Source organism: Rutidosis leptorrhynchoides, chromosome 1 (genome assembly GCF_046630445.1).
Source record: "Rutidosis leptorrhynchoides isolate AG116_Rl617_1_P2 chromosome 1, CSIRO_AGI_Rlap_v1, whole genome shotgun sequence".
Lineage (NCBI taxonomy): Eukaryota > Viridiplantae > Streptophyta > Magnoliopsida > Asterales > Asteraceae > Rutidosis > Rutidosis leptorrhynchoides.
The window spans coordinates 604,836,553-604,848,580 of NC_092333.1; the positions used below are offsets into that span (position 1 = coordinate 604,836,553).

Sequence of the window (12,028 nt, forward strand, 5' to 3'; positions counted from 1 at the left end):
ACAATTTCAAGTAAGATTTCCACTCGAAATAAGATTGTTATAGTTATAGAAATTGAATTAAAGTTTGAATATGATTATTACCTTGTATTAGAAAGATAATCTACTGTAAGTAACAAAGGTTTCTTGATCTTGGATGATTACTTGGAATGGATTTAGAAAACTTGGAAGTAAACTTGCAATCTTGGAAGTATTCTTGATTTTATGAAACTAGAACTTTTGAAATTTATGAAGAATACTTAGAACTTGAAGATAGAACTTGAGAGAGATCAATTAGATGAAGAAAATTGAAGAATGAAAGTGTTTGTAGGTGTTTTTGGTCGTTGGTGTATGGATTAGATATAAAGGATATGTAATTTTGTTTTCATGTAAATAAGTCATGAATGATTACTCATATTTTTGTAATTTTATGAGATATTTCATGCTAGTTGCCAAATGATGGTTCCCACATGTGTTAGGTGACTCACATGGGCTGCTAAGAGCTGATCATTGGAGTGTATATACTAATAGTATATACATCTTAAAGCTGTGTATTGTACGAGTACGAATACGGGTGCATACGAGTAGAATTGTTGACGAAACTGAACGAGGATGTAATTGTAAGCATTTTTGTTAAGTAGAAGTATTTTGATAAGTGTCTTGAAGTCTTTCAAAAGTGTATGAATACATATTAAAACACTACATGTATATACATTTTAACTGAGTCGTTAAGTCATCGTTAGTCGTTACATGTAAATGTTGTTTTGAAACCTTTGGGTTAACGATCTTGTTGAATGTTGTTAACCCATTGTTTATTATAACAAATGAGATGTTAAATTGTTATATTATCATGATATTATGATATATAATATATATTAGTATGATATATATACAGTTAAATGTCGTTACAACGATAATCGTTACATATATGTCTCGTTTCGAAATCATTAAGTTAGTAGTCTTATTTTTACATATGTATTTCATTGTTAATACACTTAATAATATATTTACTTATCATTTAACATAATTAACCAAGTGTATCAATATCTTAATATGATTCATATGTACATAGTAAGACGTTGTTATAACGATAATCGTTATATATATCATTTTCGAGTTTCTTAAATTAATAGTCTCATTTTTATGTATATAACTCATTGTTAAAATACCTAACGAGATACATACTTATAATAAAATCATGTTAACTATATATATAACCATATATATGTCATCGTATAGTTTTTACAAGTTTTAACGTTCGTGAATCACCGGTCAACATGGGTGGTCAATTGTCTATATGAAACCTATTTCAATTAATCAAGTCTTAACAAGTTTGATTGCTTAACATGTTGGAAACACTTAATCATGTAAATAACAATTTCATTTAATATATATATAAATATGGAAAAGTTCGGGTCACTACAACAAATAGGCACAAACTTTATCTATCAGTGATCAAAATTTAAAAGCATAAAAGGATCAAACATAAACTCCAATGTGATCACAATAACATCGATGAGGAATTGCACCATATATGAAATTGAAAACTCTCACGACTCTTGGCATTTACTAACCATAGAAGGACTTTAAACTTTCTCAACCGTGGCACCCTAACATGGTCACTGTAGGTCCATAGAAGAAACCATAGCTCGAATACCATCCGCAACCTTATACACCTTGTCGACCGAATGCACCCAATGGATTTCGCCTACTTTGCTGCAATCAAAAGTCGTATGTTCGAGTAAAGAAGACAACACTTTTAATTGAATTTCATCATAAGCTTCAAGATTATTTGTACATCCTACGCGGCTACGCCCCAAGTCAATACACCAATTGAATTTATTATGTTTATTTTATGCAGGGGCGAGTATACATTGTTGGGTGTGGGGTCCTATGACCCCACTAGTGGAATTTTTTTACGATGTATACTTCAAATTGTAAATGACACCACTAAATTTAAGTACATGACACCATATATTTTTGAAATTTATATTTTTTTTAGAGGTAAACAACAACTAAAGTACCCTTTAAATATAATTAGCCTTGAAAATTTTTTGGCGACCCCATTGAATTTTCATTTTAGATTCGCCACTAATTTTATGGGTCTTTAGTATATTAAATGAGTACAACAAAATTTTAAATTATGTAAGCTCAAATATAATTTAGCTCAAAAGATATAAATATTTGATTCTATTTCAATAAAACATGTATAATGTATAAATAAAGATTTTTCTAAAAAATAGGGGCCCTTTAAAAAAATTATAGGTTTTGTACGATTGCTATCTTCACACACCGTACAAGACGTCCATTTTCATCACAACCTTCGGAAGTACACCCAGAAGGTCCATAAGTAGAAACGCCAACACAATTAACGACATGCAAATCATGGACCACCTGACCACCTTACTAACCCACAAGCTCATACTCGGAGCCCTCCAAATCGAAAGAGCTAACCCAACACAAAGCCTTCATATTACCCTTCTTTCCCGAAGCCTTTATATGTATGTTGTTGACCAATAAAAACCATCAAATTTATAGCCATAGTCCATTTTTTATTTATATCTTTCTAGTTTATATAGATTTACATATTTACTCCTATAAACTTACCACTAACCACCTCCTTAATTAAGAGATCCAATTTACTATTGCAGTTTACACAAACTATCCCTAAAGTATAATGAACATTCCAGTTTCAGTCCATCAACTTTCAGTTCACCAACTTACAGTACACCGTCACCACACAGAATTACTCCTCATCATTCCCGCCATATCCTTCCCGCCAAAATCACACCTGAGAAATAGGCCGTGACATAGACCACAACACACACAAAATCATTTCTACAGTAAAAAAAAAAAAGGAAAGAAGAGAAGAAACAATTTAATATCAAATATGTCCGGGTGGGATGAAGGTGCGGTATACTACAGCGATCAAGCGCAGTTCCCTCGCGGCGGCGGCGGCTGTGATCCCGAGCAGGCGGCCAGCCGTCACACAGTGCTCATAAAGTTTAAAGAGTTCATCAGAAACTTTGCTCGTCATAATGAACCTAATGTATTTCCGTACAGAGAGAGTCTCATTCGAAACCCCAAGTCTCTTCTCGTTAATCTCTCGGATCTCCTTACTTATGATAAAGATCAAGATCTTCGAGATTTGCTCCGTAAAAGTCCTTCGGATTACCTCCCTCTGGTATGATATGATTAATTAATAATTATGCATACATTGCTTGTCCCTGTATCTGATTCTATGTGTATTGTTAAATTAGGGCAAAACACCTAATTGCTTAGGGTTCAATACGTACATATATATGTGGAGAGAGAATTATTGTGACTCAAATACAATTAATAGCAATTTTTTTGTTCGTATGGTGTAATTCTACATAAAATACTTGTTTTTATGTACTGTCTAATGCTTACGGTTTGATTAAAAAAAAAAAAACAGCCCAGACAGGCGTCACAACGGTTTTAGCATGCTACCGTTGCAACGGACCTAGAAACGGTTAAAAAAAACGGCAAACGCGAATAAAAGGTCAACAATCACCAAAAAGATGGTCAACAACGGCCGAGACGGTGACTGATGTTGACCAACATTGACTTTTTAAAGAAATTTTAAAAAATAAACGTTTTTCAAACATAAATATTTCAATTTAAAGGCAAAACTATCTATGTTTACTTTGGAATATTTATTTTTGAAATGTTTATGTTATAAAAAGTCAACGTTGGTCAACATCCATCTCGACCGCTCTTTTCCGTTGTGACGTTTTAGGGCCCCTACCGTCTCGACCCCGTCTCGCTTCTTTTTCAACCTTACGTGTATAATTTTAATGAGAATGATTATATTTTGATACATGTTTGATACTTTTATTGTGATGTGTTAAGACTGTACCATATAATCTACATACTCCGTATAATAATTGTTGTGATATTAAAAATTGGCGGTGGATATTATATGTTAGTTATGTTTGTATTGTTAGTTTGAAACTGCTGCAGCAGAGATCAATGCAAATTTGAAGTCAAGAGTTACCGGAGAAACTGGTGAAATGGAGGAACCACAGACAGGGGAGGTTCAGATTTTGTTGAAATCGGATGAGGATCCCGTATCAATGAGATCCCTTGGGGTTGGTACCTGACTCATGTTAGCTTAGTTTAGTTTTCATGATTCTCACACGTGTTATTGATATTTGATGCTATGATTAAATAATAGGCACAATATATATCCAAACTGGTGAAGATATCTGGGATTACTATCGCTGCATCTCGAACAAAAGCTAAAGCTACTTATGTGACTTTGCTGTGTAAGAATTGTAAAAATGTGAAGGTGGTTCCTTGTCGTCCTGGGCTAGGTGGAGCTATCGTGCCAAGATCATGTGACCATGTAGCACAGGTAACTACATTTCACAATAATATTGTTTTATTTACATATAAAACCTTTTCATTTCATATGAAATGCAATGTAATGTAATTGTTTATATTATTTGCAGACTGGCGAAACGCCATGCCCCATTGATCCTTGGATTGTGGTCCCAGATAGAAGCAAATATGTTGATCAACAGACATTGAAACTTCAGGAAAACCCTGAGGTAAAAGTGTGATCTAATGAGGTTTCATATTAAGGTTTACTTCTATAGTTATGTAACTATACGATAACCTTTTGGCCCATTTGTTGTTTCAAATGAAGGATGTTCCTACTGGTGAGCTACCAAGAAACATGCTTTTATCTGTTGACCGACATCTTGTACAAACAATTGTGCCTGGAACAAGACTGACTATAATGGGAATTTACAGCATATTTCAAGCTGCCAAGTCATCAACATCGTAAGAATTTCCATGTCAATATGTCATCTATATGGCATGAACATACCACTTTATATACTATTAGAATCTTACTTAATCTATTGCTCTATAACGTGTTTTGTGATATGAATAGTCACAAAGGAGCTGTTGCAGTTAGACAGCCTTATATAAGAGTTGTAGGAATAGAAGAAACAAACGAAGCTACTCGTGGTCCCGCTAACTTCACAACAGAAGAGGTAATTTTGCTTAGTTGATCATGCATGCTGTTAATTGTTAGTTTTAAGATGACAATTTGTAACTGAAGAAATAGCTTGTGCCATTATTACTAAGGTGTTAGCATTGTTATGTTTCTAGATTGAAGAGTTCAAAAAATTTGCATCAGAAGGCAATGTATATGAAAACATATGCTCCAAAATAGCTCCATCCATTTTCGGCCATGAAAATGTAAAAAAGGCTGTTGCTTGTCTCTTGTTTGGAGGATCAAGGAAGGTAAACTGTCATCTTCATTCTTTAGTGCTGGTTCTTATACTCAATAGTTTGGTAGCTAACTTTCATCAATTGTGCAGACTTTGCCAGATGGTGTAAAATTGAGAGGTGATATTAATGTTTTACTTTTGGGTGACCCGTCCACTGCCAAATCACAGGTAAGCCTAAACTTTTGTTTCTTTCGGCATTCATGGATGTCCAAAACCTAATGGTTGCTTAATTTGTTGGTCATTATTATTAAGAAAAGTATTTTACCTTATGATCAAATGTGTGTAGTTTTTGAAATTTGTGGAGAAGACGGCTCCTGTAGCAGTATATACTTCTGGGAAAGGATCATCTGCTGCTGGGTTAACTGCATCTGTCATTCGTGATAACAGCACTGTAATTAGTTAATTAGTTATACTTGTTTCTAACTGAAAATCTCATTGATCTTATATACTAATATATAAAGTTGTATATGGGTTCAGCGTGAGTTTTATTTGGAAGGAGGGGCCATGGTGTTGGCTGATGGGGGTGTTGTCTGCATAGATGAATTTGACAAAATGAGACCAGAAGACAGGTTATGTCAAAACCTTCACTTATTTTCTATATTGTCATGAAACAGCTTAGGTTAAATCCTTTTGACATGTTTACAAATGTGTAATTAGGGTTGCTATACATGAAGCCATGGAACAGCAAACAATATCAATTGCTAAAGCAGGAATAACAACTGTTCTCAATTCTAGAACCTCTGTTCTTGCAGCTGCAAACCCTCCATCTGGGCGTTATGATGATCTTAAGGTAGTTCAGTTTCATTTGCACTATAATCTGCTTGTTATTATCCACTTACTAACACCATATTTACATTGCAGACTGCACAAGATAACATTGATTTACAGACTACTATTCTTTCAAGATTTGATCTAATCTTCATTGTGAAAGATGTTAGAATGTACAGCCAAGACAAGGTAATTAAATGTTATACATGACTACACTAATTAAAAGCCTTAATTTATAACTGGGACAGTTTTAAAGTTGAGTTTGTTTAACATCAAGTGCATCTAAGGGTGCGTTTGTTTGCCTCTTAATGGAATGAATTCAGTGCTGAACCATTCAGAGTTGAAACACTGTGGTTAAGAGCCTAATTTTTGTGTAATATCCTTTTCAAATCATATCCAGGACGTTTAACCAACAAGTATATTGTATTTTTTTTATTCATGTAACACGTTAATAAGGTAATTTTACTCAATTCATATCGTTCATTTTAAAATGATTATCAAACAACTTATTTTCATTCAGAACATATTTTATTCAGAAACTCTGAACCATTCTGAACCATTCAGCGCTAAATCATTCAGTTTTATCAAACGCACCTTAGAGTAACATGTTTTTTTGCTTATGCAGACTATAGCGAGCCATATCATCAGTCTGCATGCGTCTGCCAATGCAGCCACTGATACCAGGGATACCAGAGAAGATAACTGGCTTAAAAGGTCTGCAATCTATGAAAATTTCCGTTGTCATATTTATATTATGATCAACGTTCGATTGTTCTATTGTGAAAGATTAAATTTCAATATTTTTTTTCTGCAGGTATATTCAGTACTGTCGGACCATGAGTCAACCTCGTTTATCAGATTCTGCAGCCACAATGTTGCAGGAGAGCTATGTTAAAATTAGACAGGTATTGCTTTCAAAACCAGCTTAGCACATATCATAAGTTGATTTTACTATTTGTATTTTCTTAATATAATATATTATATTAATATACCACAAAAGGTTGACTTTTTGGATTACATGTAGGATATGAGACGACAGGCAAATGAAACTGGAGAATCAACTGCAGTACCAATAACTGTAAGACAGCTGGAAGCTATAGTAAGGTTGAGTGAGTCACTAACAAAGATGAGACTGTGAGTTACTGACTAAGCTTTCTTGCACATGTCTTTAGCTGTTTTTTTTTATCTGCAGTGATGTCTAATAAATCATATTTATGGTTATCATAGGTCAAATATTGCCAATGCTAATGATGTTCAAGAAGCTATTAGGCTTTTCAACAATTCTACCATGGATGCTGCAAAATCTGGAATAAACCAACATATTAATTTGACTCCTGAGATGGCAAACGAGATTAAGGTTGGGTTCTCCCTTATCACACCTTTTCTTTCTTGTAATACTAAAGGGGGAAGCTTATACATATTCTTGTTTTGTGGTGTACAGCAAGCTGAAAGCCAAATAAAGAGAAGAATGGGAATAGGAAGCCATTTGTCGGAGAGAAGACTAATTGATGATCTCACAAGAATGGGCCTTAATGAATCAATAGTGAGATTCATTTCTATACTGTAATCGTTAATGAATGTGTATTGGTTTGTGTTGTTTTTAACTAATAATATGTTTTTGTTTTGACAGGTTAGGAGAGCATTGATAATAATGCATCAGCGGGATGAGGTTGAATACAAGCGAGAAAGACGCGTCATTCTTAGGAAAGCTTGAAATTTGTCCATTGAAGTTTGTCATTAAGTTGTTAGAACTAGGCTTTAACTAAAACTATTGTAACTTTGCATTTAAGCTTATTGATGACACACATATCTTTAAAATTACACTAGCAATGGTATTTGTTGTTAAATACCAGCTTTCTTTGGAGTATATACTAGTTCTTAAAAAAAGGCTCTAAATTAGAACCAGCCTAACAAAGGCTAGTGGTTCAAGTCTGGATATACTTGCAAGAGCCTCATGTTAAAACTTTACTAGGAGTGTATCTTGTTGGAAATGGTTACAGGATAATTCGGTTAGGCTCTTTACATTTAAGTAAACAATCCCCTTACTCGAGTTGTTTGAAGTGAAAAGACTTTATCAGATGTAAATAGGAGGTCGACGGGCATAGATTGTGTTTGCTAGACAATATGGAGATGCCATAACTTTGGTCAAACCTATGAGATAAACAACACATGCCTAACCTTCTAGGTTGGTTCTGCAGTGTATCCTTATTTCAAACAATGAAATGGAGCATTAAACGTGCATTATGTCAGCTATGTTTTTGGTGGTTGTTAATAGTTCCCAATGAGTTAGAAGTGAATATACGCGACATCATATAATCCGGATCTGCGTTGAAACGTTCAAAGTAAATCACCTCCCGTTCGCGTTGTACGTGTTTGTCTGTACAACAACTCGTTTTTTATACCATTGAAGCCTATGCTGACTGCTGAGGTGAACATTGTACGAGCATCTGAGTTCCCATCTCAAATTGGGAAAAGATGGGCATGAAACTTGAAACAACACTAGCAAGATGAAAGGGTACATGTTATGCTTCTGAAATTCTGGTAAGATATACCCGCAGATGCTGATGTGCTAACTCGAAATCTAAATCAGTCAAAGCACACTTGCTCTTTGAGATTCGTTAAAACCCAATATCTTATTGAATTGATTCATCCGATCTAGAACAAAAGTCTCTCGTCAGTGGCTCCAATTCTCAAGGGGACTTTTTAGGAATGAATTGTGATCATATTTATCGATTTGAGCAACAGTTAGGTTTTCAGATTTTGGTTTCTTTTCTTGACTAACTATGTTTGTCCTGATCAAAATAAGTAAATAACACATATATCTATTCTATTTCTCCATGATTATACAGAAGGATAAAGTTATCTCTGGCATTTGAGAGAGAAACCATTTGCGGTTTAATTTTTTTTAGACGTTTGTGTTCATACTCAGTGAGTGTCTCATTGGTGGCCATTTCTAGTTATTGGCAACTAAGCTATACAAGCAAAAAATGAAGGTAATTTTATCTCAATAAAGAAGAAAGAACACTGAGCTGTAATAGAAAAACAAATTTTAGAAACTAGCATTACAGCAAAAACTGAAACGTTTAAGCCTCTCAAACATAAACAATCATAATTGATTGAATTATTCCAATGTTGAAGAAATTAACATCCCCTTCCTGATGACATTTTGTTGTTCACAAGAAATTAACAGGCAAATCTAACCTTTCAAGAACCCAACATTTAATCATGTTGCAGTCTCACGCACGTGATGATACAAGAGAACATAGGTATATAACAAAACATTTAGAACTTTGCAACTCTCGTTAATAGTTAAAGAGAGTCAATCTTAACACTAGATCAATAACATATATATATCCAGGTATCAAAGACACATCATTTAGATTGATAACAAAAAAGGTAGTCAGATAACATTAAGATCAAAATGCACCAACTTAAGCAGATACAATACTAGGAAATAAAGTTATAAATCTCGATTGGATCTGGCGAAGAGCAAAAGCACCTCAGAATCCAAGCTTGGTTCTGCGCCAATGCCTGCGCTTAGCGTTATACCTGAATCCAAACAGAAATTTATGTTAATAACAATTTGATATTGCAATTTTAGTGCCTTAATAAAAGCAAAATTCATGTTATTTTGTTTATACCTGATGGTATTGTCGGTCCTCATGCGAATCCAGTGAGGAATAGGCCTGTTCTGCCTCATCTTTTTCCCTAGCTTCTTCTTGATCATAAACGACTTGTGGGACGGCTATAGTTCACAAAATCATAATAATCAACCAGAAAACAACGAAAAGGCATGTGTTTATAAATATATAAGGGCAGAAGGTCAGAAACCATCTCCACAGGTATACATTCAAGTTTCAACATCATATGATAAACAGAACCAATATCTTGAGCTTAATATTTGACTACTAGTCAAGCACTAATAGTTTGGGCAAACTACAAGCAAAATTACTAAACCCTGTTAAAACAGTTCAGCTATCCACTTTAGAAAAGCTTTTAAACTGATTTTTCACATTTATAAAGCTAGAAACACATTGTTAAATAGTTTAATTTTGGTTTACAGTTTCATAACTAACACGTAAGTAATTATTTCTGATATTCAATAACCACAAAAGTTTATATACACGGTATGTTGGTGCAACAATCAGGTTAGTATAATGAGAATATAGCTCGCAATAACTTAAATCTCCTATTTGATTAACTCTGTCAAATACAGATTCAACTTCAATTATACATATGTATTCAACTTCAAATTAGTATTAATCCTTGGGTCAATAACCCCTCTAATTAATCATTTAACAACCCATAAAAACTACATGTGAAACCACTACATCTTAAGAGAAATTAAGTAAACGATTAAATCAAATAAGAACAAACAATAACGCATTAAATCTCATGAAAAACCCTAAAAACAGAATTTCATTCAGATCTAACGATAAAATGAAGTTACCATGGTGTTGCGTTCGTCGATCAACAGCGGCAGCTTCTTCGTTTCGCTATCTACGGAGCTCAGCCGATTAAAATGATTAATGTAGCTAGGTCTTCGCTATAGTGAGTTGGGCCTGTATCCCATCTATTTATTGGGGTTAATATTGGTTGTAATTTAAGACAGTAAAGCTTATCAACTAAAAGGCCATGTGGTTCATATCACGTTTGGGTCCAGTCCTATTATTTAAAGGGTACAAAATGAAAATTTAACTCAGAAACACTTTTATTAATTCTTTTATTACATTTTACACTTTTTTTTTTTTTTTTTTTTTTTTTTTTTTTTTTTTTTTTTTTACCATAATACACCACTTTCATTCGAAAAAAGTTGTTCTAACTTAGGCTAAAATGTTCTAATATATGTGTTCTAACTCCCAAAATTTTCACCGAGTTTGAACAGATTTGTATTATAACATACTCATGTTCGAACAGATTTGTTTTCTAACTCCTGTTCAAACTTTGAATGATCATATCTTTTGATACGTAGCTCCGATTTAGTCATAGTTTTTAAATGTGTATATTTTTTCGAGATCTATCTGTTTACCATTCATTCGAACAAGTTTTTGTTCGAACTCATCGTACAATGTTCGAAGTCAATGAAAATTGCTTAGACCCTTAAATTTTCTGCTTGATACATATAAGCAAATAAAACTAGAAGAACTACTTAGACCCTTTTAAATATTTTCAATGATACAAATTTATTCATCACATACAGCCATCAAAACAATGTAATGTAAAAGTTTTATTTTGCTTGAGTCGATTTATGCATCAACTACTATTTAAAGCAATTTTGGGAGTTAGAACACATACCTGTTCGAATTCGAGTTTGAACATGTTAGCCTGATTTAGAACAACTTCTTGTTCGAACGAATGGTATATTTTGGCTATTTTAAGAAGAAAAGAAAATGTGTAAAATATAATAAAAATTGAAACAAAAAATTATTTGAGCTAATTTATAGTTTCTATTAAAATCTTATAATCATGATGTCATTATTAGGCTAATTCTTTTGTTATAAAAAAACAAAAACAAAATCTAAGCATAGTGGGTGATGTCATTAATCTAAATAATTTTGAATTAAAATTAAATCTTATTAATTAATCATTATTACTAAATCTTATTTATAATTATTTTATTATTAATATTAATTTTGAATTATTTTAATTAATTATTTTGAATTGAGTACGAGAAGTTATAAAAGCTAGACAGAAGGAAACCAATATTATCTCTTATGATTGAATGTGAATTGTTTAATATGCATTTTAGGTGTTTGATGAAATGTTTAGCTGACGAGTTTCTTAGTTGGACTTTGTGGTTTCACGTGTCATTAAACTAAATGACTTTAGAATTTACGTTCACTTAATACCTAAAACATATCATTAAACTGTTTCGTTTAAACAAACTCGTGGTTTCACGGGTCATTTTACTACTATCTCTATAAATAGGATTAAACTTTTTGGCGTTGCCATGAAATGAGATGAGATTCTAGCTGGTGGTATTATTTGGTTATAAAGGGATGCATGTAAATTACTTTATT

The 12,028-nt window shown here is 33.1% G+C and overlaps 2 protein-coding genes across 2 annotated transcripts; one reads left to right on the forward strand and one right to left on the reverse strand.

The window, feature by feature from the left end:
• The first annotated feature begins 2,866 nt into the window (after window positions 1-2,866).
• On the forward strand, window positions 2,867-7,759 carry LOC139884486 (DNA replication licensing factor MCM5-like). Its single transcript, XM_071868513.1, has 18 exons — window positions 2,867-3,160; window positions 3,945-4,088; window positions 4,175-4,354; window positions 4,452-4,550; window positions 4,649-4,785; window positions 4,898-5,000; window positions 5,119-5,253; window positions 5,331-5,408; window positions 5,527-5,631; window positions 5,718-5,809; window positions 5,898-6,030; window positions 6,102-6,197; window positions 6,634-6,722; window positions 6,823-6,913; window positions 7,033-7,142; window positions 7,236-7,365; window positions 7,450-7,551; window positions 7,639-7,759. Exons 1-18 carry the CDS (start codon window positions 2,867-2,869, stop codon window positions 7,720-7,722), a joined length of 2,202 nt encoding a protein of 733 aa, XP_071724614.1. The 3' UTR covers window positions 7,723-7,759.
• Window positions 7,760-9,367: 1,608 nt separating this feature from the next.
• LOC139884493 (large ribosomal subunit protein eL39z/eL39x) lies at window positions 9,368-10,578 on the reverse strand. Its single transcript, XM_071868518.1, has 3 exons — window positions 10,459-10,578; window positions 9,650-9,753; window positions 9,368-9,557 (listed from the first exon to the last, which is right to left on the reverse strand). The coding sequence occupies exons 1-3, from the start codon at window positions 10,459-10,461 to the stop codon at window positions 9,509-9,511; spliced, it is 156 nt and encodes a 51-aa protein (XP_071724619.1). The 5' UTR covers window positions 10,462-10,578; the 3' UTR covers window positions 9,368-9,508.
• Between the last annotated feature and the right edge of the window lie 1,450 nt (window positions 10,579-12,028).